The sequence below is a fragment of the Passer domesticus genome, chromosome 3 (genome assembly GCF_036417665.1).
Source record: "Passer domesticus isolate bPasDom1 chromosome 3, bPasDom1.hap1, whole genome shotgun sequence".
NCBI classification, from domain to species: domain Eukaryota; kingdom Metazoa; phylum Chordata; class Aves; order Passeriformes; family Passeridae; genus Passer; species Passer domesticus.
The window spans coordinates 65,500,688-65,527,941 of NC_087476.1; the positions used below are offsets into that span (position 1 = coordinate 65,500,688).

The 27,254-nt window shown below is 36.9% G+C and overlaps 1 protein-coding gene across 9 annotated transcripts in view; it reads left to right on the forward strand.

Annotated features, from left to right (window-relative positions):
- Positions 1-27,254, forward strand: part of UTRN (utrophin) — a 337,069-nt gene that overhangs the window by 263,457 nt on the left and 46,358 nt on the right. For all 9 annotated transcript variants that reach the window (XM_064413617.1, XM_064413616.1, XM_064413618.1 and 6 more), the window contains 5 exons: positions 689-767; positions 5,691-5,751; positions 15,724-15,785; positions 16,776-16,850; positions 21,285-21,486. In XM_064413617.1, coding sequence (XP_064269687.1) covers positions 689-767; positions 5,691-5,751; positions 15,724-15,785; positions 16,776-16,850; positions 21,285-21,486 — 479 coding nt within the window. The remainder of the gene's footprint in view (positions 1-688; positions 768-5,690; positions 5,752-15,723; positions 15,786-16,775; positions 16,851-21,284; positions 21,487-27,254) is intronic.

Below are 27,254 nucleotides of genomic sequence, written 5' to 3' on the forward strand. Positions count from 1 at the left end.
ATTTTTGTAGGAAATACTTGTTACATCTCTAGGTGAGGGTGTTGGGAATGAATTTTCAAAACCTAGGCACCAGTTTGTTGGCCAGTAGTTTTGAATGAGTCACTTCTGAGAGTCAAAGCTGTAATTGTGTCATATCAGACCTTGCCTTGGCTAATATCCTTTGGTAGTGGGTTTCTTTTCTTATTTTGTCGGTTTTTGGGGTTTTTTTTGGGTTTTGTATTGTGTGTGTCCTCTCAAATTTAGTTAACCAAGCAACCAAATACTGCTACTGCAGTTTTAATTAGATTGAGGGGCATCATGTCAGCTGGTGAAACACTGTCTTTCAAAATGGTTCTGTGCTGGAAAGGCAGCATAAGATCAATGCAATCAAACTGAGACCTGCTGACTATGGGAATTTGGACAACAGGAGGGTTGAGAGGAGGTCAGAAATTTCAGCAGCTGGCTGTAGTCACCATGAAACTGCTGTTGTTATTGATCTACAGTTCTCACACCAGAACACTGCAAGATAGAAACAGGATTCTCATTAAGCAGATGAAAGAAAAATATGTTGCCTTAAATAGATAGATGTCAAATAATTGCTGTGACACACAAACAAATTGATTTCATTAGAAGAAATGCAAACAAGTGATTTTCTTATCATGACCTTGGTGTTGCAACGTAGATTTTGAGTGTGTGTGTTTATGTGTAGGTGTCTGTAGAGGATCGCCTTAAACAGTTACAGGAGGCACACCGAGATTTTGGACCTGCATCTCAGCATTTTCTTTCCAGTAAGTCCCTTGAATTAATAGATGCATGTAAGATATGATGGCTTTCTCAAATGCTGACTGATCTTTACTCCATGTTTCCCTATGGCTTGAGGAAGTTCCTCTTCCATGATATTATCTATCTTCTTTTTGTAGGGATGTTTCATCTTCATAACTTCATTGACATTTTGACTATTGTGCTTCCCACTCTGTCTTTCTGAGATGAGTGTGCCCTCACTGCTTTATTCCTTGTCCTCTGCTGCAGTGTCTGACCAGTGACTGTTCCAGAATCTTTGCGTGCTTGTGACAACTTTTCATCCTTTGCCAACTTTTTCTTCCATTTCCTTTTGCTTCCTCACTTGCTAGGATGGCACAAAGGAAGAGCTCCCTGGATTTTTCTTGTTTGTTTAAAGGGTCTGTGTCATACATTCCTGGAACTTCTAGTAAAGGGCTGGGAAAAGCACACATGCATTGCTTCCTCAGGACCTATCCTTGCATCTTTTTAATAAATGTTTTAGAGGTGTAAGCCTATAATCTCACATCTACTAAGGCAAAAACTGAGTTTATATAATTGTTATGCATAGATAGGTTGTGCTATTAAGGTCCATGTTGGTTTCCTGATGTTCCAGCCTACCTGCCATCATCAGAGCTAATGAGACAGAATTTTAACTCTATCACCTCTCCAGTTTTTTACTGAGAGCTTCTATAAAAAAGATAACATTATTGCAGGAGTTGTGAAGACAACATAAAAATGAGCAGATCTTTCCCAGAGATTTTGAAGTAGTGTATGTCATTGTATAGCTAATATAATTTAAATCACTAAATAAATCTGGATTTTTTTTTCTTGACTTATGTTACAACCATGTTCTTATTTTGAATTGACAGTTGGTTTTTCAGTAAACCAAATGCAGTGTATATAAAATATTACAGCTGTTATGCAAACCAGCAATTCCTGGAGCCATTTTGTCCTTTTTTTTAAATTGACAGAACAAACAAACAACTTCAAAAGTATAGGATTTATTTCTTTTTAAAAGCCCTATTAGAAGAATTGTGTACTGTTGCCACAGTGGTTTTGTAGCTCTTGTAGTGTCAAACTTGTAACCTGACCAGTGCATCTATGTAATACCTTGTTAAAAAGATTACAGATCAAGTGCTACCTTTGGCTTTGCTGAAGAATGCCAGATGAACTGTTTGTAAGACTAGTCAGTCTAGTCTCTGTAAATAAAACAGGTTAGGAAGCAATGTAGAAGTTGTTTCTCAGAATTCTAGTTGTTTCTTTCTTATTCTAGTTGAGGGAGAATCAATGGAAGAGTCCACATGTAAAACTTACCCGGAAAGGTTGGCTGGTTTTGTTTGTCTTGGCCTGAATCGTTTCCTTGAACTGGCTTACAACATGCCACAATAAAACACCATGTTCACAAGTCTGAGTGGTAATCTGGCTTTGTTGCTGGTTAAAACATTTATAGAATTATGTCCACAGAGACTATGCAGTGCCTTATCAGCCTTCCTCAGCCGTGTTTAGGCAATATTCTTCAGGCTTAAGGAGACATTCAGTTTGTTACATACCAAGGTTAAAAATTGGATGATTTCCCAGGATGATTTTTCCAGGATGATTTCCATGCTGATAGATACCACACAGAATTACAGCTAAGTAGCACAGTTTTGGAAAAACAATATGTAGTTATTCATTTAAACCATTTGCTAAAAACAACCTCTTTCCCCACACCAACTACAACTAAAGTATCTTAAAAAACCAACAACAACAAAACAACCAACAATCAAATATTTTCTAGAGCTTTAGCAAGATGGAGTTAGAGAACTTATACCTTCAACTTTATATAGTGTCTGGTAAATGTAAGTCAGGAACAGTAAATTCAGAAGTAAAATAATACTAGAAAAAATAATTAAATCTGGCAAGTTGAAGGCTTTATCCTGAGAGGTTGAAAGACTGTGTTTTCTAAATCAAAAATTTCAAACCTTTTTAGCAGCAGTAAGTGACTTCTAGCTGTGAGGAACAAATAGAGTAGTAGTCTGAATAGAACAATCTCAAACTCCCAAGAGTGAGATTGATTATATATGTATGTGTTCTGCAAATCTTCATTTCCAAAGTTGTACTTCTGAATTAGGTTTTTATCTCTGCTTATCTGACAGCAGCTATTTTCAGTTTACCTCACTTGTTACTCTTCCTCGAAATACTAAGAAGGAACCATAACTTGCCATCACACCATTTTCAACTGACTAGATCCCAGTTATCATTTAATCAGGAATTTTTGCTAGCAAGACAGCTATTTCTGCCTGTTCATCAGATTCATGGAATGATGGAGTAGCCCTGTTTGAAAGGATCTGACCTCAAAAGATCATGTAGTCCAACCTTTTAGGGGAAAGGAAGCCTTGATGAGATTGTCCAGCACCCTGGTTCCACCCCTGTTAGTCCAGTGATTTCATCTCTGCAGTGGCCAGAAATGTTTCTGTACTAAAAAAGCACAGTGCAGCATTTGATACTACCGTGTGACTTCTTGGAACACCAATTGCATGGATTCATGCAGACCATCACTATGAAAGGGCTTCAAAGTCTTTAAAAACTACCAAACAATATATTATCCCTTCATAAAATGTTCTGTGTTAGGAGTCTGAGGTAAAGCTGTACTAGTAGGCCACTGCAGTCTACAATCCCTTTTTTTGCTGAGCTATTTGTTCCCTCCTGTCATTGGGAGACAGAATTTGGTTGATTTGTTTTTCAGTGCTTTTGAGATGGAAGGTAAGCACTTTTCCAGTTAGTCACTGATCAGTAAATTTTACACATTCCTAACACAGATAAAAGTGAAGAATCCTTATAATCCATTATTTCTTGCAAAAAGATTGCTTTTTGCTGCCTTCTGCCTTTAGAAATAGTAACTTGATTTTTCTGTAATAATTTTATTTCGTTTTTCAAGGCTGATGATCCACTACTTTGTTATGTTTTTTGTATGCTTTCTAAGACAAATCCATGAACATCCACAGAGCACTGATTCCACATGTTCCCTAACAAACAGTTTATGTCTCCAGTGGCCTGCTCAAAGCATCTCAGCCATACTAATAACTGCAGGCCTGCTAGTGAATGCCAAGTTGAGAACTTCTATGTTCAGTTTTCATCAGTGATTTTTAAAAGAGAATGGTACTCTCATTTTTCCTACAGCAGAGAGCTGGCAATGTTTTACAAAAATTGTTCCCAAAGAAATAGAATATGACTTAGTTCACAATAATTAGTAATTTAATTGATTACGTTTAGTTCATATTTATGTCAGTGCAGAATATCTGTATCTGTCATAGCAAATAAATTGTAGTTAAGCAAATTCTTACTTAGCTGACATAATTCATGTACTAGAACAGGAGCCACCATTGGTGCCAAATTGTGACACTGGAGAATGAAACTCTAAAGCTGATGGCCACTTTCACCTATCAGGTTGATTTTACTTTTTTTTTCTCAGATCTGTGAAGACCTAAGGATTATTTTTTAGCAAGCTACATGTTTGAACATTTAGCCTTTATGTTTTTTCTTTATCTAAGTCTTTATTGCAAATGTAACCTTCTTCAAATAAAGATGGAATTTTCTCTTGTTTTTTTTCCAGTAAAGAAAGTGGTTTACTTTATTCCTGCAATTTCCCCAATATTATTCCCAGTTAATCTGTCTTTCAGTACATCAATATTTCTTAAATTATAAATCATGGTATTTTGTGTGGTTTAGGAAGAGGTGACAGCCATGAAACCCTTGGGCACCAGCCAGCTGGTAGCAGGGCAAGACCTGTCTGTGTGTAGCTGCAAGAGCCTATGGGGCTTTTACAGCTTGTAAGCCTTCACTGCAGTTTACAGAGGTCTTGAGGGAAGAGGAGAGAGTTACTTTCAAGTGGAGGGTTTTTTTTTTTCCCAAAGAAGGATGAATCCTAAAGTGGGCCAAGATTGCAGAAAATTACATTAATCAAGAGTTTAATTACTTGAGATCCATTGTGGATCAAAGCTGAGTCTCGTTTTACCAGGGCCCTAAATGGGGGCTGTCAGGACCCAAGAGCAGGCGCTCTGTGTCAGCAGTGCTGCCGTGTGTGTGCAGTGTAAATTCAGCGCGTGTTCCTGCCTGTTCTTTCAATCTCTGCTTACACAGGGAATCCAGTGCAAGAAGCTTTTTTCATGCTGGAACCCTAATTACTCAGGCACTATAATTTCTGATATATGTACCTATGTCTTTTCAAAGATAGCTATTTTTAAGTTGGGCACCAACAATCCTGCTGGCCTGAACACTTTTCACCTTTTATCTCTTCACCTTTCGATCCGTAGAGTTGCGGTGTCATGTATGACTTCATGCCTTTTCCAACTCAGTGTGCAGAAACATTCCTGATATTGTGGATGATATCTGATTTGCATAAATTCTGCAAAGATTACAGTTCTTTGTCAAGGAGTGCTAAGACAAGTTTTAATTGTTTGGTTTTTTTCCTTGGCCATAGAATGTTAATCAATATTAATTTGAGTTGCAAATAGGAACTAAGGGTTGTAGCTAATAAAAACAAGGTTGCTATTTCTTCTTCTTGTTCTGTTGCAGAGCATTATTTATACTAGTGGAATAATTTATTTTAAAATCATAAACTGATAATAGTCCTATAAAGGTGGGAAAACAAGTGCCTGCAGTTTCCCTAAATGCCTAGCTTGCTTGCTCAGAATTTATCATCCTTCTTTGAAGTAGAATCAACACATTTGTTTTATTCCAGTGTGGCATCAAATAGATGACTGTAATAATCCTGATAGATTGCCATAATTTTCTTCTGCTGCTATTCTAATTACTGAAAGTAGTCTTGGAAATATTAATTGTTTGAATTTAATTTATTATAAGCATATTAATTGCAAAATAAATAAAAGATACTTAGATTCTTTTAGTATGACAGGTGCTTTCTAATAACAACCTTTTCTTTATTTCCTCAGCCTCTGTACAGTTTCCATGGCAGAGATCTGTTTCACATAACAAAGTGCCCTATTATATCAAGTAAGTTTGCCTTGATTCTATTTTTCTGAAGTATAACAGACAGTGCTATGACCATAACCTAGCAGAAAAGCATAGGTACTAAGCAGTTGCCAGAAATGCTGTTGAGATTTTCTCTATGTAGTATTGTGCCGCCTGTATTGTAAAGTAATGTTTATTGCTTTGTGTGCTGCATAATTTAGAAATACATAAAAACAAGTCACTGACAAACCCTAATTAAGAACCTCACTCACATAGGAAACAGAAGAGGCACTCTAGTGTAATACACTGTCAGTGTTCAAACTGGACTTGTTCTTGTGTGTGTGACTCATTCAGAGTACAAACTGTAGAGGGGAACAAATTGAATAAATAATGTATTTAAAATCAAAAAGTTCATAACCTAGAGCAGGACAGTGGTGACTAATATCTATTGAGCCCATTCGTCATTTTGTGCAAAATTGCTTTGTAAATAAACGCCTCAACTATTCTTTTGTCATCTTCTTTACTTTATGGTAGTTTTTATAGTAATTGAAGTTAAGGTAAATTTTACTCAGATATAAATATTTACAAAAATTTTACAACTACCTTGATTACCAAGAGGAATGGTTGAGATATTTATTTTGAAAATAATAAGGAATACCTAAATTAGGGGTGTGGAGATCTTGACATGTTCTATAAAGAGCAAACCCTTTGCTTGTTTTTTTAATCTACCAGTGTTTATTTTGTTTGCCTGTACTTTTAAGGTCAAATATTGCAGCTTTGAGAGGAGGATAGGTCTTTGCTAGAAAGGTAAATGAAATTTTAAGAAGGTACGTTGTATAAGCGAGACCCCGAGTAGTACATTTTAGGCTGAAGGAAATCTGTGTTTAAAATGTTATCAGTTTGTGTTTAGGAAAAGAGTAGGGTTTTTAAATCTGTAGGATGACAGTGAAATGGATCTGAAGATAGTTCATTTTAAAAGAACATGAGGATTTTTTTACTATTGCATATTGCTCATAACTCTGAGAGCCGCATGTTGTGCTTCAAACAATTTACAAGTACTTGAGAGCTTTGAAAGCAGGTAGCAATAAATCTGTCAGTCAAACCTGCTAGCCTTCTTGAGATGTGGCAGTTGTTTTTAAACTGTCATATGAAGATTAATTTCTTTAAAGGGTCTGAATAGGTAACCAGAAAAAGCAAAAACCTGCTATGAACATCCTTGAATTCTCTATAAAAGCATTTGTGCTTCTGCTCAAAAGTTTTGCAAGAGACAGCAGAAACTGTGGTATGATAGAGAAGAGGTTCTTGCCTCCCTCCCAATGGAAGAAGAGAGGGAAGAAGTTGGATGTGGAGGCACATTCACTGCTCAGACTCAGGCAGAAGTGCTGTTAAAATGATCACACCTGCAGCAGTAATTCAAGGAAAATGCTGAAGTGGCAAACTACAGGAAGCAAGAGGAAAAGTACGCTAAGCCTGTTTTTTCTTGTGGGTATGTCCTTAGTGGACATTGAAAGATTTATGTTCCTGTTCTACCTTATCAGAGTCAATAGTTGGAGTTGGGGACATGAGTTGGCCTCAGACGGTTTTGTGGAGCTCACCAGTTCATTCAGAGCTGGGGAACAGAGAGAGGAACAGATGGAACAAATTAAGATATACCTTCTGATCCATGCGCACCAGTTGGTGGCAAAGTATTCCCTGGGACAGGCCTTGCTCCTGTTGTAGGAGAGTGTTGGTGGCCCTAGAGCTTGATTGTGGAATGAAGCCAGCTGGAGCTCAAAAACAAAACCCAGCATCTCTTAGAAATTGTTTTTAATGGTCTTTCACAGAAAGTTTGGTAGCGGCGATAAGTGTAGGGCAAGTTCTTTGAGGGTCGAGCTCTTTATAGTAGCAGAGACCACTGTTTCATTTTCAGGATGGCTTTAATGGAGTCAACAGAATTAACTATTGCATCTCAAATAAGACTTTCCTAGTAATCTTTCCTTACTTTCAACATGATATATGCTGCTAAAGCAATGTCTTGATTGTTGTGTGTTGAAAAGCAATGATGGTACATTTAACTAGTGAGATTTACTTTTTGAAAAAAACTTGAAGGTTTCAGTAGCTTCACAGTCTGGAAAGAAGACTGACTTCTGCAGTTTCCTACATTTTTTATTTCTTACTGATCTAAACATCATTGATTTCAGCAGCATCTAGATAAATCAGAGAATTGTGGAAGATAAAGGAGAAAATAGCTGATTCTGAACTTCATTTGCTTTGTTATGATGAGGCTGGAGAGTACTCTTGGGTTTAAATACCTTTTTTTAATCTTTGTCTGTTGCTTAATTTCAGACACAGTTTAAAGAAGAAAGAAAAACAATACTGACACAAAAACCTTGCTAGTTTGGAATGATTACATGGAGTAAGACAATTCAAGAGAACAGTCAATAAGATTTAATGATTTTAATATAGAACGAAAGGCTAGGAAAAAGAGAGAAACTGATTTTTTTTTTTAAATTATACTAACACCTTTCAATGAGTTGCCTTTCACGTAAAGCACAGCATGAGTAGAGAGAACAGCTGCAATAAGTCTCAAAAACTTTATCATTTGAGAGCAACTGACTGTATTTACAAGAAGACTTCTGTGTTCAGAGGGAAGATTTAAGATGCCAGTTGTTCATTTTATGGTATAGCAGAACAAGTATAATAAAAGTATGATCCAGTGATAGGTGGCTGAAAAATGAGAAATTTTAAAAATTAATTTTGAAAGGGAAATAAATGCTAATTGAAATCAGATTATTTAAATTCTGAATAAGAACACTTTTTTAGACAACCATGAATTTATAACTTTACTTCATTTTCATAACTTTTTGTCTGTGTCCTTGAATGAGAAATGTTAAATATTCAGAAAGTCACATAGCTGAAGATGATGATGTAGTTGTACCTATGCTGAGTATTTGGGGAAAATAAGAAAAAATAACCAACTGCAGTCTGCAGTTTTATTGCATATAGAATGTAGTTTAAAAATATCGAGGAACTCCACCTGAGAAGGCAGGAGAAAGTACTTTAGGTAGCAATTAGTCTGTAAGGAGAGTGTCAAAATGATGCAAGATGTCTGTATTTTCAGATAAGAAACGCTTTGTTTGGTTCCTGACACCAGAGGTAGCTTGCATTTACATGGGTAGAGAGAAGTGGCTCAGTGGAAGGTCTTTGGTGTGGTGAGTTTGGAGTGCAGTTTGTTGTCTCCACCCCATTTGCTAACAGTTGGCACATATGCCCTTTCTGGGGTTGTATTTAATCAGGTAATGAGGCACAGGAGCAATCAAAAAGCCAGTGTACAACCTCCTCTGCCCTATAAATTCAGACAGAGGCAGTCTGGTTTGGGGTATTTTGGAAAGAATCAACTATCCTGCTTAGCTGGAAGAAGGATTTTCAGGTTTATCAAAGTGTGTGTTTCCTGGGGTATGGTGAATATTTGAACTGAACTTACACACATGATTTACCCTGTCACTTCTCTTCTCTTGAATTGTCTTACTATCTAAGCCAGATTTTTGAAATGTTGCTGATTCTGTTGATGTGATTTTAATTTAATTTCTTTTGCCTTCTGTTTGATTTTTTTTCTTAATGCAGTTATAGAATTATTTTGTATTTCTGTAGTCTGTAGGCACAGTAAAATTCAATGAAACCCTTAATCTGTAAAATCTTGAAGCTGCTGAAAAAAAAAAAGCATAGTCTTTCATATTTTTTCAATTGAACTAATAAGCATATGGAAGGGAATGCAACACAAAAGGCACAGTATTTACCAGTGCACTTCATGTAATAAAAGTGTGAGGTTTGGGCAAAAGGTTTGGCAAACGTGCCACTGAACACATTTTTCATAGGTTGGTTGGTAAATATTTGAGATTTAATAGGGAAAAATTTCTGTTGTTGTTAATTTATAATTATTTGGGTCGTACAAATAAGATGTCATTGGCCTTTGTAACAGTACATTTAAAAAAATAAAGCCTATATTACATTACATTTCAATAAAAATATTCTAAAAAGAAATAGAATAATAAACACTATAATCATTAAATTTCCATGAGGGAAACATGATGAATATGCAGAAAGCATAATTACCCTAGCATTTCTCACTGTTTTTCTTTTAACTATAATTTAAGTGTTCTTTGGCCATGTACCTTTCAATGCCATAAATTATTAGATATTTGTGCTGTGCAGAAGAAACAAAAGGGCAATACAGAAGAGGATGCAGTGAGTTTAATCTCATGCAGGGCATTACATAGGGAGAGCAATTTCTTGTTGCAACCATTAAATTGATCGATATCAAACGCCATAGTTGCCTTGCCTTTTCTGTAATCCTCCAAAGTGTCTGGCATCACCAGCTTCTTAGAAATCCTATTTTATCACCTCCTATATTTTGTTCAGCTTTATGGGGGCAGGAATAAAATGTTTTCTGCTTCTCCATTTTTTAAGACTCTTCAGAAAGTCTTTGCTGATGTTTGGTTTATGCCTGTATGTGGAAGAGGGGGAGAAGTAAAGGAGCAGAGAAAAAAAAATTATAATTATATCCATAATCTCATTCTTATAAGTATTAGGTGTTTCCCTTAGAAGGAGAAAAAAATCTAATTTACAGAAAGAGGTAATACAAGTTTGAAGGTTTGAGAGTTTCTTCAATTACCAGTTCCTGTGCTCGTCTTCATTTTCAATTAAAGAAATGCAGTAGCACATTTCTCTGGAGTGATTTCAAAATATCTGCATATAAATGGTTCTGCCAACCTCTAAGGTGCAATACCCTTGTGATGCATTATGCCAACTCTTTTCACCACAAAACAGTATTTTCTAGTGGGCTTAAAAAAAAGAAAAAAGAAATGAAAATATTCAGTATCTAGCATGACACCATGACATAAAGAGGGAATGTTATGCCATTTGAAATTTGTCAAGGGTAGCAAAGTCAGAGTTCTGAGTGCTGTTGATTCATTAGTGATCAGTAAAGATTCTGAATTTGAGTAATGTTTTGTGCAAATGACTACAGGAACAGAAAGGTACTTAACATCCTGCCAGAGTACTGTTTCTTGTGGTGTTTGCCAGTGATTATCAACAGAGGCCTTGTCCATGATAAGAAATGATAAAAAATACCTACAACCTGTTTCTAGTTTCCTTTTTTGTACAATAAAAGCTGAATAAGAAAAACTGGATTTTTTTCACAACTCCATGGGCATCTTGAAACACCTGGAGATGTTGAACTTAATCCATTCATTTCAATAGGACTGTTCTTTTCTTTCTAGAGCATAAATTAAATTACATGCTAAGTGTTTCTCATCTTTTTATTTACAATCAGGAAGTGTTTTTAAATGGATTATCTTTGCCAATTATAATTAGAAAGCTGCCAGCAAACATAATGAATAAGAAATAGATTGTAAGGGCAAATGTTTGTCATGTAAGCTTTAGAGCACTTTGTTAGTATGTGGGTGGTTTGTAGTTTGGAGTATTTTATGGTTATCTTGGTTTTTTGTTAATGAAATTTACACAAATGCATTTATACTTTTTAAGTTACACTGTTTTGTCAGATAATATATTAATGGGTTCATGTTTTGCTGTCTGGCTCATATTGGGTCAATAAGTTTGGCAGAAGAGATTTAGAAGACTCTTGCTCTGAATAACTCATGCTTTTGATAGGACCAACAAAAAAAAAAATCTCTTCTCAGTGAAATGCTTTTAATTCTTCCCTGACTAAACCATGAGGAAAGATGTAATATGTTCATACCCACTTGTGTTACTGCCCTGTAGAGCAGCTCACTTCTGTAATAGCAGAAATCCCTCGTTGTGCCACCCACTGAACAGAATGAAATCTTGTGCCCTGGACTCCTGTACACCTTGAAAAATTCTTTGTTTTGGTGCCATCTACAAATGAGGTGAATTATGGGTCCAGTTGTTGTTCAGCTTCAATCAAAGTTAATATCACCTCACTCCACGAGTAGTTCTCAACATTAGCAGGGAGCTTACAAGGCAAGGTGCTCCTTGCACTGTCATCACTGTGACCTGGGACAGAAGTGCCATGCTAGGTGTAACAGAGAGAGAAGACTCTGCAGGTTTTTCTGCTCTTGATTAAATGCTTGGTTTGAAACTTTTTGGAACTTCAGTGAGATGATTTTTTTATAGCTCTTATTAAATTTACAATCATGTGGTTTTTTTTCCATGTCTCTGGTGCCTAAAAGAAGCCTACCCATGGAATGTATTTGGTGGTGGTAGCAGCACTGCCTGTGACAGTGAAGCTGCTGCCTCTCTTGACCTGAACAGACTGTTGAGCTGGTGATTCATTCACTTTGAGCCCATTCCTCTTCTCTCTGAGATCCTTGTATGGAGTTGCTTGGCTGTTACCACTGGTTTCTTGCTGGGTGTTTTGGGAATAGGCTGGCACAGTCACCCTCTGTAGTCACTTAGCAGCTGTCAGGTAGTACTGACTTTAAGGAATTGGAAGGGATTCTCTCTTGCCTTTTTTCAGTTGCACCAGATGATGTTCACTTGGCCTCCTTACTCAAAAATTCTTTGTGGCATAGAAAGAAACTGAGTGATAGGTTTTAAAAGTCCATTGGTCTTTATGCAGTCTGGCACAAATTTCTTTTGCAAATAAAATAGAAACAAAAATATTTTATGATCATTATTTTATTAGGCATAAATTTCATGTTCTGTGTTTTTCTGTAAAAAGAAAATTTAGCTGTTCAGGTATTTACTGCATCAAATGGAGAAACAAGATTACAGTGCAGGATACAGAAGTTTTTGATATTGCATTCGCTTTTTCTGCTTCATGTTAAGTAAACACAAAATATAAAAAAATCATAATTTTTATGGCATGTTTTCACTATTAAAATGATTTTAATCTTTCAGATAAAACTGTATTGAAACTCTGTATTTAAAGTATATGATTTCAATAATGAAACTGTTGTTTGCTCTTAATTCTTGGAAACTTGATTTAAGGGATAAAGTTTGATTAGTAAAATCAGCTCTTATTCATTGCATATGGGTTTATAAATTACTAACAAGCCGGAATCTAAATTGCAATTAGCTATACCCACATCCTAATTAAGTATTGCAAATGCATAATGAAGTATATTTCCAGAGGGGGAATAAAAAAAAAGGCAAGGATTTATCCCAGCATTTAAGTATTTTTGATTCTATATTTTAAAAAATTTAAAAAGAAGAAAAGAAAGAAGAGAATGGTCTCTGGACTTAGCTAAATAAACTTTGCATTTCTGCTGCAGCTCTCAGGAATATCCTCACAGCACCCCACTAGTCAGGAATATATTTGTTCATGAAATCATATGTTTAATGCCAGAAAACCGGGAACTGGGAAATAATGGCTGCAATTCAGCGAAATCCCTATGATCATGGCTGGTTTTGCCATCATAGTTTCTAAGGCAGTAAACAGGATTTCACTCACCTAAATTGCATGTAGTTTACATGCAGTGCTTGTGTTGATATTTCAGCATTTAAAATAGAGGGAAATGTATTTTGTGTATACATGTATTTACAGCTTCTGTCACAGTAGTGCCACCTACCTTTATTTTTCACATAGAAGATTGGAGGTGTTTTAGTTAAGGCTTTATTTTTCTCAGAATATCCTAAGAAATCCTTTTTCACTTAGAATGTTGACAATAAAATCACCAGTTGTTTTGGGGCTTGAGTTTTGGAAGTGGCTTCTTAGGGAATTTGAGTTAAAGCTATGTCTTTAAAACAAGCTTTGTTAAACTGATCACATATTGTATCCATTTCTGTGGGCAGTTGCAGTGGATTTAGTCAACAATTCTAAATGGGCAACATATTTATGGCATCCTGTTAACATGATAATGCAGATATTTGGCAGCTTCCAGAGTAGTTTTGAGATTATTAGATAAGTTGAGCAGGATGAACTATTAAGTTGTATTTCCTGTTTCTGTTTACTTCAGTATTTATTGAAGCTGTATATGTTCTTTTCATTGATATACTGTAGTCTTTTGACACCAGGGTGAGAATGCTGGACAGTCACTGGCCTTTACCATGGCAAAGCATAAAATCGAAATTATTCTTTCTTGTTGCTGGCTTCATGATTGGTTTTTGTTGGTGTGCCTTTTACAGGAAAAGAATTTTCAATCGACTTGTTTTTGAAATTACTTTTCTGGACAAAGATGAGCATAGTGCTGTTTTAGAACTGTCCTTCTAAAAAGTGCAAACCCACTGATTTACTGGCATGCATTAGCTTTAGAGTTTAGCAGTACCAGAGCCTTGACCACCTTATTGGAAATTAGAAACATGAATGGAATTCATGTTATAATGATATTAGCATGAAATCAAATAAAAGCTTCTATTCAAGAAGATATATTCAGATGTATTTAAGTATTTTCTTTTGAATTGAGGAGAGCTTACTATTGTGTTTTAGAGTCTATCAAGGTCTGATAGAAGTCTTGATTATTGTTTAAATCTCTCTTGTTTAAATGTAGTCATGTTCAGTCAGTGACTAAGGAGTGATCACAGAGAGGGAAAAGAAGATTTTTACTTCTTGTATTAATAGGAAGTACATACTTTGCCTATGAGCTTCCATGGAAAACCCCTCACCAAGTTGTGATGGTGCCAGATAAACAAATGAGATCCATGGCAGAGTGTGAAGCATGATGGGGAGAAGCTGTCTCTGAATACCTGGCTAGACTCAAAGCTGGAAAGGATTGTAAAATGAGGATCATGTCCCATGTACAGAGACTCATTTCAAGCACTTTCCGGTGGTGTATGTTTGAGGCTAATGCATACACAAAAGGGTCCTCAGCACTTAGTTAGGAGCTTGCCTTTCCTTATGGTACGTGTCCTATCTCTGCAGCTCCCTGGAGCAATGACTTTCTATACAATTTTTTTTTTGGTACCACCAAGCATAAAAGAGTTTATTCTTGGTTGTTTTCCTGATTAAAAAGTAAATTTAATGATAAATTACTGTGCTTTCACTGAGGTACAGCTGTTTATATGTAGCAAACGATGATGCAGATCACTATGTTTAATACCAAAGTGGCCTTTTTGATGTCATTATTTACAACCATGTATCCCTCTATGCAGGGGAAAAAAAAGGATATATTAACAATTTTTGAATAGAAACAAAGGTGAAATACTTAGCGTTCTCTGAGTATTGCTGTTAAATTTGCTAACATAGCATCGTTTTGTTTTCATGCACTTTTAAAGGGAATTCTGTGATCCTTTTAACGTGACTTTTCTGATTAATTACCTTGCAAATCTAGTTCAAATATAAATAGTTTGTAAGACAAGAAGGTGCAGTCTTTCCAACAGTTAATATTGATAAATAGAAGTGAAGTGTGGCTAGTAGAAGGGAATTCAGAATGGAATTGACATAATACATGTTTTGACTCCTATGGCTGCCTGCTTGAAACCCCAATAAATTAAAACAGCAACACTAATCAGTAAGTTAAGGGATGCTGCCCATTGAATCTCTGTTCTGTGAACAGTAGTGTAGAGCATATCCCCTAAATCAAGATATTTATTGATTGTTTGTGTGAATGGTAGTCAGGTTTCCCATTGGACTCCATGATCTTAAAGGTCCTTTCCAACCTAAATGATCATGTCACATGTTAAATAACTGTTACAGGTAAAGCTTACCATCATTGTCTGTGTTCTGATACACATACTCAGATATGCAATGAAGATTGAAATAAAATCTCAAGATTTTTATTTCTAAATTGTTTTTACAACTATATTTATAATTTTACAGCACAGGAAATTTTGTACTTTTACCTTATTAGTGTACCTATTAGCTGTAGGGTCAGAGTCCAGCTCTTACCATCACAGTTAGAATCAAAAGTAAATATTGTTAAATATGGGTGGGCTGTTGTATGACTAACTTTCTGATTATAAAATCAAGGACCTGGGTGGTACAGATCATGCATTTTAATTAGAGCTGAGGGATTTCTTGCAACTTAAATGCAGAAAATCAGAATATCTTTAAGATTTTATTCTGTGGAAGTGCATATGTGTGTTTCCTGAAACTTTAATTACTTTGTTCCTTTGTAGTCATGAGACACAGACGACTTGTTGGGATCATCCTAAAATGACTGATCTCTTCCAGTCCTTAGGTGAGTGCGTTCATTAAAACATTGTGATTTTTATTCCATTAATAAAGGCTGCATTTGGATACTGACCATATTTGAGTTCTCATCACCTGAGTGTAACAGCGTTTCCTACTTTGTGATGAGACACACTTTGCCCAAAACCTAATGCCTTGGTCACTGTATTATATGTTGGCATTATTAATTCTGAACCACATACTCTGACTGTATGTTTTAATGCAGTACCTTGGGTTTTTTTCTTTTAACTTCACAAGGAATTAATTACGCAATGATACAGGCTCTCTGTATGTTGAAACCAGAGCGCTGGTCTGCAAAGAACTAGTTTTGGAAATAAAATAGAGCAGCTACCTTTTCAGTAAAAGCTAAACATATTATGGTACAACTAGTTCAACATGCCCTGATAGCATCAACATTTACTATGAAATCTCCATTTCTAAGGAGAGGAAGGGTAAAAATATTGTGAAGTAATGGAAAAAATGTTATTGTACCAATCAGTTTCTAAAACAGCTTACGGATATGTGACTGTCTCTTTTAAAGCACAGTTTGCAAAGTCATGGCATATAAATTAGAGCTTAAGCCATTTTTTCTGTTACTGTGACATTTGCTGCCCTCTGTGTGTTATCTGATGGAGTTGTAAATTATTTGAGAAACTTACTGTATTTGAGCACTTGTCTGGGAACTATGTACCATGCATAATATGTACATGAAACTCTCCTGTATATGTATGTATTACATGTGCCAAGATAGTGTTGGCATTTCTGGAGGGCCACTCTCTTTAAAGTCCTGGACTGTCAGAGTCAGGAGGCTTCCCTGAAGGTGAATTGGACTGAGGTCCTACCTTGTCAGGTTTTTTAATTTGTTCTGATATATCCTATTAATTCATTGCAGAGAAGAGGAGGGATATCAGACTTCTTCCAAAACATGAAGGTTTTTGTGTAAAGGAAGGTTATGGGCTGTACTTTTAGGGCTGTTCACGTTTCTGTTCTGCTGTTTCAGCTGACTTGAACAACGTGCGCTTCTCCGCCTACCGCACGGCCATCAAAATCCGCAGGCTGCAGAAAGCACTGTGCTGTGAGTTGGGCCTTGGAGGGAAATTGTTTCTCTACAGTACTTGGGGGAGGGTCAGCTTCAGTCTAACAACATTAACGGTGGCCCAGAGTCATCCTTGACACACTGTCAACCAACAAAATGGCAAGAATTGCCAACAGTAGGTGTCGTTATCGCAAATAAAGAAAATAAATTAATAAAAAAAGAGGTGCAGCAGGTAAGTTGAAATGCTAAACTCACTAAGAATCATTTGTATCTCAAATTTTGTTCTGCAGGTAAATTTATTTACTTATAAATTTATTTATTTATGTTGCTAGGTATTTAAAAAACATTTCCTATTACATCACAACTATGGTTTAATTCAGCCATATGTTGCATGATTACCATGTACATTCAAAGTTTAGCAGCTTCAGAAGTGATAGATCAGGAGATCTTGTCCTGGCCTGTGGACTTGGGACTTCTCCAAGTCACACAGCAAGTACCACACTGGGAATCTGTGCTCATTTTGAGTCTCCTGTGCAAAGCAAACTGAATTTTAAAAACTATGGAAAATGAAATACATAAGAACACACACCTAACAGAAAAAAAAAAAGAAGGTGAAGTAGAAAAAAGCAAAAGGAAACTAGACAATTTTTGAAGGAGATGTGGGATGTGAATGTGAGTAAAGGTTGCAGATTTTAGACCTTTTGAAACATCTTGACAACAGATGATAGAAGGATGTATGATATTACCAAAATTTCCTCTTACAAATTAGGAGTCCTTGGCATGGAAGGACTTTTCAGCCCTTCAGGGTGAATAACACTGCAGGCTGAGTAGGAGCACAAGAAGTGCAAAGTCCTCCTAGGGGTGCAAGCAGGAAAGTAGTTGCACAGGGTGATCCCTTCTCACCCTCCAGGTGGTTAGTTTTCTTTCCAACCTAGAAGACAGCAGTCTGATCTTAGCTGGCCTTCAGATATACATCATACTGAATTAAGCTGTGCCTGAGATGGTAGTTAGCTACTCCAGAAAGCTGGACTGCATCTGTGCACAGCACAGGCTCTTATCAGTACCTATTGCCAGTTCTTCATAAGATGTGGTGCCAGCAAGAACTACAGCTTCATCTCCCAGCAAGACCAAAGAACATATGAGCTTTTTGCTTATCAGTGTGCAGGGTATAAAGTATTCATCAACATGGACCTAAAAACAAAGAGCAAAACAAGAGATCAGAAGGTAGAGTAAAATTCTCCTTGTGTGAGCTGATGCTCAGGGAAGGAGCCCTGTGGGCACTTCATTCTTTGAGGGAAGAGCAGGAACTGCTATCATTTGCAAGGTCTTTTTTATTAAAAACTCCACAGTAATGCCTGGCTATTTTCCATGGGGTTACAGCAGCCTCAAATTTGCCATTAGCAGCTACATGTAGCTACTTGCTCCTGAGCCAGTCACTCACACCTGCTTTAGCAGTGCTGAATTATATGATTTCTCTTTTTCTTTGGGAAAAAGAGAAGGGGAAGAAATGGGCCTTTTGCCCATGAGTTGGTTAAAAGCAGGATTGGTCATTCAGCATGTTTAAGCAGATGCAGAATAGTACTGCAAAAATGCACTGAAACCTGTGTGGGCATCCTGCCAGAAATGCCATGACAGGATAATTGCCTGAATTTTATTCAGCCAGGTAAGTGCTGAAATAAGCAGGAATGGAAGTAATTTCCTCTGGTTGTTCTCCATGGATAGTGCCATCCAAAAGTGTTAGTTTACCTTAATTTACATTAGTATAGCATCAGAGTTGTGGTTTTAGTACAAAAATACTGGAAGTATCTCTCCCAGGTCCTTCTGGAATGCTCAGGCAGAAATGTGAATGAGAGGTCTTAATGCCAGCAGATCAAGATGTGAAGTTAGCAAGCTGTCTGTTGAATTGCTTCTTTTTAGTGAAAGGATGGTAATGTTAAGCCAAATCCAAAGGCTACAATTTCCTGGCATTCCAAAGATTTCTGAATTTTCCCAAGCTTTAAAAAGGGCAGGTTTTTTGTGCTGTCAGTCTGTTTTATGAAGCTAATTACCTGCTTTTAGCCATCCATTAAGTACCTTACAGAAACAGATTGCAAAATAACCAGAAAACATAAAAACCCCAGACAAACAAAAAAAAAACTCCCACAATTCAAACACAAGATAAAAGCTAATGCCAAAACAAAACTAGCAAACTGGTTGCATTAATTTTTACAAGGTTTTCTTTGTCATTAAGGTTTCTGAAGTCATCAAGGATAGGTGTGGAAAGTGGCCATCTCTTAAGTTCAGTATGTATGCCATGGGGATAGTAGGTTACCCTCAGCTGGCTTCACTCCACTCTCTCCACATCTCAAAAATTAGTCATGGTTACACTGTGAACTGTTTGTGGGTTCATGTTGGGTTTAGATATGCTTGTGAGCCTTTTGCAGTGTATCACATCCTTTATAGCTATTGCAGAAGATTATGCTGCAGTGAGTGTATTGCCAAACACTACGGCTACTTGAGGTCAAACTAGTGGCAAGGTGTTTTGCTGCAATTACCAGTCTGCCTCTTTGATAAATACATGGCTGGCGTTTGTTTGCAAGCCCAAGAGAAGAGCTTAAAATATCCCCAAACAAACAAGAAAGAAAATGAAAAACAAACAAATGTAAACCCCTGCAAATCTGATGCTGTGAGGTGAGAACGAATGTACCAGTTTTAGTGCAGAAGAGAAAAGGCAAGGGCTGTGAGGTACTGTTTCTCCCTTAGCAAAGATGTGAGGAAGGGTAGATAGGGGAAAAGAGAATGCAACCTTCTTTTGGCAGATGATCACTGAGTTCTTGACAGAGTTGCTTATAGTGGTTAATGTTATCTTGCTCTGGCTTCTTTTTCTGTTGTACTTAATTTCTAGACCAAATAGAATTCTCCAATTTGCACAGGTTGCAAATCTGGGCTCCTTATTTAACATTGTTATTCTCTCCCTCGGCCCTTGTGAGACCCCACCTAGGATAATGCATCCAGATCTGGGGTGCTCAGCACAGGAAAGATGTAGATCTGTTGGAGGAAGTCAAGAGGCAAGCAGTGAGGATGGAGCACCTCCTGTGAGGAAAGGCTGAGAGAGTTCAGGTTGTTCATCCTGGAGAAGAGAAGGCTCCAGGGAGACCTTAGAGCAGCCTTTCAGTACCTAGGGGAGACTTATATAAAATTGGGAGAGTAACTTTTTTAAAAGGACAGATTGTGATAGGACAAGGAGAAACAGTTCTAAACTAAAGGAGGAGACATTTAGATTAGGTATTAGGAAGAATTTACTTACTGTGAGGATAGTGAGACACTGGCACATGTTGCCCAGAGAAGTTGTGGATGCTCCATCCCTGCTAGTGTTCAAAGCTGGGCTGGATGGGGCTTTGAGCAACCTGGTCTAGTGGGAGGTGTTCCTGCCATGGCAAGTTTCTAGGTTGGAACTAGAAAATCTTTAAGGTCTCTTCCAACAAAAATAATTTTCTGATTCTATGATTCATTGTGATGATTGCTGAAGAGCAGTTCACAACATGTCAGAGATTTTCATGTGGATTTTTTTTCATTTGAGAGATGACATTTATTGTACAAATGTGTTACTGACTCTTCACAAACAGCTCAGAATGAACTTTTAATATACTCCAACTGCATGTTATGTATGTTGTAGCAAGCATACTAATACATTGCAATTATATTTTTAACTTAAATTCTTTGTTTCCATTTAAAAAAGTCACTGAGGTTTATACCATTTACTTTTCATCTTTTTCAGTTTTGCAAAAGGAGGTAGAAGAGCTCATTGATGGCCTTTTCTTTTTACCATGCAAACCCCAGATTTTCACAATCACATTTGAATGGTTTTGAGAGCAAGACCCTTTTTTCCCCTTTTAAAATATCTATTGCATCACCAACTGCTTATAGAAAGAATTCTGTAATAAAGGAGATAAAAATGTTTCAAGAAAGCATAGCATTTAGTGTTCTGGACAACTACAATAAATTATCTTCCTGCTTTCTTTTAAGCCCTAATTTAGCAACTGCTATTCATTTAATCATGCCTTTAGGAAAGAATTCTTACCTAAGAATTTGATTTGCTTTACATTTGATAAAAAGTGATAGTCATTTTGTAGGATTCTGCTTTACGGTAAATATGAAGAATCCTGTAAAGCCTCATGAATTCCCTGTGTGTGCATCTAAAGTTGGGATCCTCTAATTACACAGACTACTTTAGCAGCTATTTTAATATTGTTCTGGGCTGTGCAGTGCCATTATAATGTTTGTATTCTAGTTTTTTTTTAAATAAATAGTGCCCAGATGCTGTTGACTTGTCACAAAGAATGGTTTGTCACTATGACATTACTAAATGAAAGCCACTGGGCTAGTTGTTTGCAGTGTTTGCTATAATTTGCACATAATTATTGTAAATATGTATTCACACTTTAAAAAAAACCAACTTTTTTAATCCCATTATTTTTAAAAATATATTATTAGTGGACCTGTTGGACCTGAACACGACAAGTGAAGTTTTCAAACAGCACAAGTTGAGTCAAAATGATCAGCTGATTGGTGTCCAGGATGTGATCAGCTGTCTCACTACCATCTACAGTGGACTTGAAGAGCAACACAAAGATATGGTGAATGTTCCTCTCTGTGTAGACATGTGTCTTAACTGGCTACTCAACGTGTATGATAGGTAAGAAAAACATGATTTTTTGTCACAGTGTGTACCCCCAGGAATTATAAATTATAAAGCCTTAGAAATTTCTTTATTAAAAAGTTACGTTCTTATGTTTTTTGGTTTTGGCTCCATAATGAAAGTGCAGATGCATACAATAAGATACTCAGTGCTGAGCAGGCTGTCCTGCTCAGCACTGAAGTAAGATTACACTGCTTTTATTCTACTACCAAAGAAACATTGAAAGTATTTCAAGAAATATGTATGTGAGTAGAGAGCTAGGACACTGCTTTAGCTGTGTTCCTACTGTGAATATTCCAAGGCTACCAGAGTGATGGCCATTCAGATCAGATTCTATTTCTGCCATAGGTGGGGATGGGTTTTTCATGTGTTTTGCCCTTAGTTACTTGCACTCATAATACTGGCTGAGCTCCCTTCCCTGAGTCCTCTATCAAATGGAGGTTGTTGTGATCTCAGCACTAAAGCCTGTCTGATTCTGGAGGGTCAGCAGTGTCCCAGTTGTGGCTCCATTCCAGCACGTATAGCTCCTGCCATGGATCAGTTCTGAGGGCTGGTGTTATGTGGTGCACCTGCCCTTGTCCTGGCATCAAGGCTGTACTTCCCAAGGATATTGTGTTTGCCTAAAGAATATTTTTGGATGCTTACGGTAAGAACTTGTGGGTTTATTTAAATACACATTTGCTGCTTCCAGAGAGATAACTAAGTCTCAAAACCATGAGAACATCCACTCCAGCAGCCCTTTGTGGTTTTGGCCAGTTCTTTCTGAGCCGTTTGTCAGTTCTTCCTTCTGCAGGAAATTGAACTCTGCCCTCTCTGCCCTGCCCTATGTCAGCCTGCATGACCTGCAAGGAATCTGCTTTTATTTAGTTGTGCTTTTGAGTCATGAGTTTGTTGCTTATTTTTCATAGTGGCATTTACTATTCTTATCTCCCTTGTATAGTAAAAACTGGAGAAAGGCTTGGTTTCCATCAGCTCCTCCAAGCCCTGAAATGTGTCTCCTTACATTGCTTCAGCAAAGGCATTTCAGGACTCTTTCAGAGCTGACTAAAGACTCAGTAGTGCAGTACAGGTTGTGGTCGCTTCAATGTGTCTGATTAAATATGTGCTTTAGTTCAGAGCTATAAACAAAATTACAGATTGGAATTTTTAAGCTCCATGAGGGTGGTTACAAATTTTTTTTTCTTTCTCCCCATTTGAAGTTGAAAAGAGCAAAAGTATTTCTTGAATAGTGATAAAAATTCTTATACCTGGCTTTGCAAATGGGAGCTTTTACTTGTAGATGTAAGCATTATCTTCAATATGTTCACTCAGTGCGAAATTCTAACAGTTCATAGCTTTTTGCTTTTTTCCCCTTAGGGATTATATACCAGTTCTCCTATACTTCATGGATATTTTACTTTATTTTTGTTTTAGAGGTGGGGAGGGAAGGAGGGAATAGAGTACATAGAACCATTTGTCATTTATCTGCTGGCTACTGGCATTCAAAAACTGCTGTTAAATATTGTGACATTTCCGTTAGTCGGACTGCTGAAAAATTAAAGGGTCCATCAAATATTGACTGGGATTTCTTCCTGCATTTGTTTTTATTTTGGAGAGTTCTGTATTGTGAATAAACAAACACATCGCTAGGAAATAAACCAGTAGATCAAGTGAGTTGCTTGACTTAAATGTTATTGGCAATTTAGAATAACAGACATAGTAATGTCATAAACTTTTTTGCAGTTCCTATCTGGGTTTTGGTTTTTTTCAGACTGAACACAAATCTACTACATTTTCTTTAGCTTACCTTTGCATCTTAACTTCGGGTAGAAGTCGGTTGTTTAATCTGTTCATATTTAAAATGCACTTGGTAAACAGCAAACCTTTCGTTCAATAATGTTTCCAGTTTCTCCTATTTCCCCTTGACTATTATGTTGAAAACTTAGTGTAGATAATTCTTCAAGTCCGTTAAATACTTGAGTCTTTATTTAAACTTCGAAAAATTGAGGATGAAGGTTTACTGAGAGAAAATTACATTTTATAGTGTGTTTCCTTGTTCCCCTTTCAAATTCAATCCAGGAAGAAAAAGAAAAGGTAAAAGACCAGGCAACAATTCTAAACTGGAATATTTGGTTTTGTTTTCTAAACTAGCCTTTACAAAAGAGCTAATTTGTGTCTTGGCATTTCCATTGTATAGAGTGCATTGGTGTTATGCATATAAAATGTGTCAAGTTGTTAAACTGCCAACAAAAAGCATCTGTTAGTCACATGCTGCTAACCTGAGATTTAATTACAGATTCGCAGATTAATGGCAAACTGAATAGTTCTCCAGACTTAACCTGCAGATGTCTTTGGCCCTTAAAAAGAACCAATTTATTTTTAGAAAGGGTCTGTTATGTTCTGGGTTTTTTTCTGACACATTAGGAATGACTCATTCTGAGCAGAGAAGAGAAGCACTAAAATTACTCAGTGACTTTTACTACATCAAGGACTCAAAGGTTGTTCCAGACATCAACATCTGCCCTTATAAACATTTTCCAAACTTAAAGTTCTTTGTTTTAGCCAGTCCATTTTTTTTCTTTTAATTTGTGAAATTAGAGATAAATATCTTGATATTTACAAAGAGAACTGTGAAGGAAGTTTTGCTCTGTAAAATATTTTGGCTAGGTCTGTGTTTAAAGCATCCAAAAGCAATAGCTGGTGGTTTTCTTTTCAGCTATATACTGTCACATTTGCTGAAATCTCTAGACATCATTTGTATAAAAAGGACTGATAGCTTTCAGTACTAATGGAATAGCTTAATACCCCTTGAAATGAGTTGCTTCTATATGTACTGATTCAGGGTGATGACTCATTTCAATTAGAATTACCCATAAAGAAACTTTTATGTGCACTGTTTAAATATTTTGCAATGTTTATCTGACTTCCTGTATTTCAACTTTTAAATTTTCTTAGGTTTTTTTTTGTTTGTTTTTTTTTTTAATGCTAGGATACTTTTGATAATGTCTTCTTTTAAATTGAATTTCTTTGGTACGTTAGTCTGAGAAGGGTATCTGTGGTATCTATGCTGACGTTTTCCATATGATCAAAGCTGTCTTTCATGCTCATTCTCTGCAACCCAATCTTCCCCTGAAGAATCACAATTTTGTTTTCATTGCACTCATACACCTGGCAGATTCTAACACCAGCCTGAATTAATATCCCAGGCCTTACCAGAGTGTCCATTTCAGTAAAATCTGAACTTCTGAGGAATGAGGATGAGATACCTGCTCAGTCAGCCTTGACTTTATGCCCTGGTTTTGACAGTAGCTGATGGAAGTTTTCTGCATGCATTCCTCTTGCATCCCTGGTGTTTATGATTGCTGTTTGGATTCAAGAGCACTCAGTGGGAGCAGCTTAGCAGGCTGTGGTAGCAGTACGAGGGCTCTGGGAAGGTTCTGACCCTCAGTAAGGCAGGAAAATTAGTTCCTCTGTGTGACTTGTCTGTGGATGATCACGGGGAGGTGTCTGTGCTGACCTTCACTGATGTCCCAGGCTGCCTGGTGTTGCTGGGCTGTGCAGATATCTGAGAGCTGCAGTCCCTGCTGGTCCTCAGCTGCACTGCCAGTGTTGTCTAGGCTTGAGAGCTCTTTGACAAGAGAAGGCTGAATGGCTCTGGGCTTATCTTAGTTCTCTAGTTTTCCTTGCTAGTACCTGATGGTTTTATGCTATTGACCCTCCTCCCCCAGGGACATAGGGTTCCTCTAGACTTCATGTTATAATTCTGTTTTCCAAGATTCTTTATTGTTTATTCCTGGTTGCAATCTCTTATATTTAATTGTGTTGCCTGTCTGACAACTTTTTTCTAATTTGGCTAACTCCTGTATGCAGCTGTGCCTATCACTGGTTGTCCCTTTGGCAGTCACATGCTTAGATAAAATGCTTATATATACTATGTCCGTGTCATTACAATGCTACAGAATATTTGCATACCATTGTTGGTAAACAGTATTTTTTACACTTACATTCAACAGTTTAGTATTATTTATATCCTGATTAGTATATTTATAATTTACAGGTTTCACAGGCATCTGTTTTGACTACAGTATAGACTGTGTTTGCCTGTCAAGAAGTTTTGGATCCTAACTCTGTGTTAGGAGGTTATTTAGAGAAAGGAATAGATTCAAGCTCCCCTTCATCAGAGAAAAAAAAAAAAACGTGAGCTGTTTAAAGTGGCCTTATCAATTGATTTTGTAATGACAAGCATGCTTGTATTGCTATAATAAGTCTGAATAGTGTGCTGACATTTGTAGCAGATATGACCCATATATTTTTATGAATCCAGAAATTAAAAAGTTTCTTGAATCTTCCCACTATAAGGCCTTGATTCTTAGGTTTTGTACATGTAGGACAATTAGATTGTTATGCTTCCATTCAGAAGCACCTTGCACGACAGGCTTGTGGCAGAGTAATAGTCTCCCAACAGGTTAAGGGAGGTTATCCTGCACTTCTACTCAACATTGGTGAGACACATCTGGAGTCCTGGGTCCAGTTCTGGGCTCCCTCAGGAAGAAAGAAACATGGAGAAATTGGCATGAGTCCAGTGAAGTACCATGAAAACAATTAAATACTTGGAGTAACTGATGTATCAGTAGAGGCTGAGGGAGGAAAAGTTTCAGGGGGATCTTATCAGTATGCATAAATACCCAATGGGAGCAGAAGAGAAGATGGAGCCAGGCTGTTCTCAGTGGTTTGCAGTGACAGGACAAGACACAGCTGGCACAACTTGGAAAACAGGAAATTTTGCTTAAACATATGAAAAGAAGATGTTTTTAGTGTAAGAATGATCAAACGGTGCCACAGGTTACTCAGAAAAGCTCTTCAGTCTCCATCCTTGAAGATACTGAAGTGGGATATGATCCAGGGAAACCTGTTCTACCTGACTGAGCAGGAGCATTGGTATCTGGAGGCCCCTCCTGATCTCAGTGGTTTTGTGGCTCACTAATATGGGAAAACCTTAAATCATTGGCTTGGAAATGTCAGGACCACAATGTCTGTGGGGAGAGAGGAGTGTATGTGGTATTTGGTTTTGGTGTGCTGGGTTTTTTTACTGTATATGTGACATTACAGTGCTAATATTTATCTGTTTCCAAGAAAGAGACTAGGGGTTAATATGTTTCTCTCTTGAAAAATGTAATATTGCAGGCTTCGTAATTATTTAGGTAATTTATTGAGAAAATGCTCTTTGTGTGAAGGAAGTTTTTCAAAGATCCTGCAGAAATCTCCTGGAATCAGGAGAAGCTTAAAGCCTTGATATTTGTGCCCTGATCTTTTAGCTGCAAAGTCTCACTTTGTGTCTTTAATAAACAAATTATGTGGTCAGTCCTGAGTTAAATCAAACCCAAATAAATGTTTACTTTTTTTCTGATGAATATAAATTTAAAGCACAAACAACCATACACAGGAAGGAATAGGAAAATAACTTTATCAGGGTGTAAAATGAGCCATTTAGATGGCAAGGTATGCCAGAATGATGTAGTGTCTGTGATTGAAAGAGGTAATTTGAAGCTAAGCTTGAATATATAAAAAGGTGGCACTTTTACAACATTCTGGAAAATTGGGTCCTGATTTTCCAACTAGGCAGTAAAAGTAATAGATGTTTTTGATTAATTTGGCAATAATTTCTCTGTAGCTCTATTCTGTTTCATGGAATGAAGATACTGCTGTCTAGTGTTGCTAGATTTGATGATGTTGTAAAGACAAATGCATTAATATTTGTAAGTTGCTTAGCTAATCTATCAAGAACC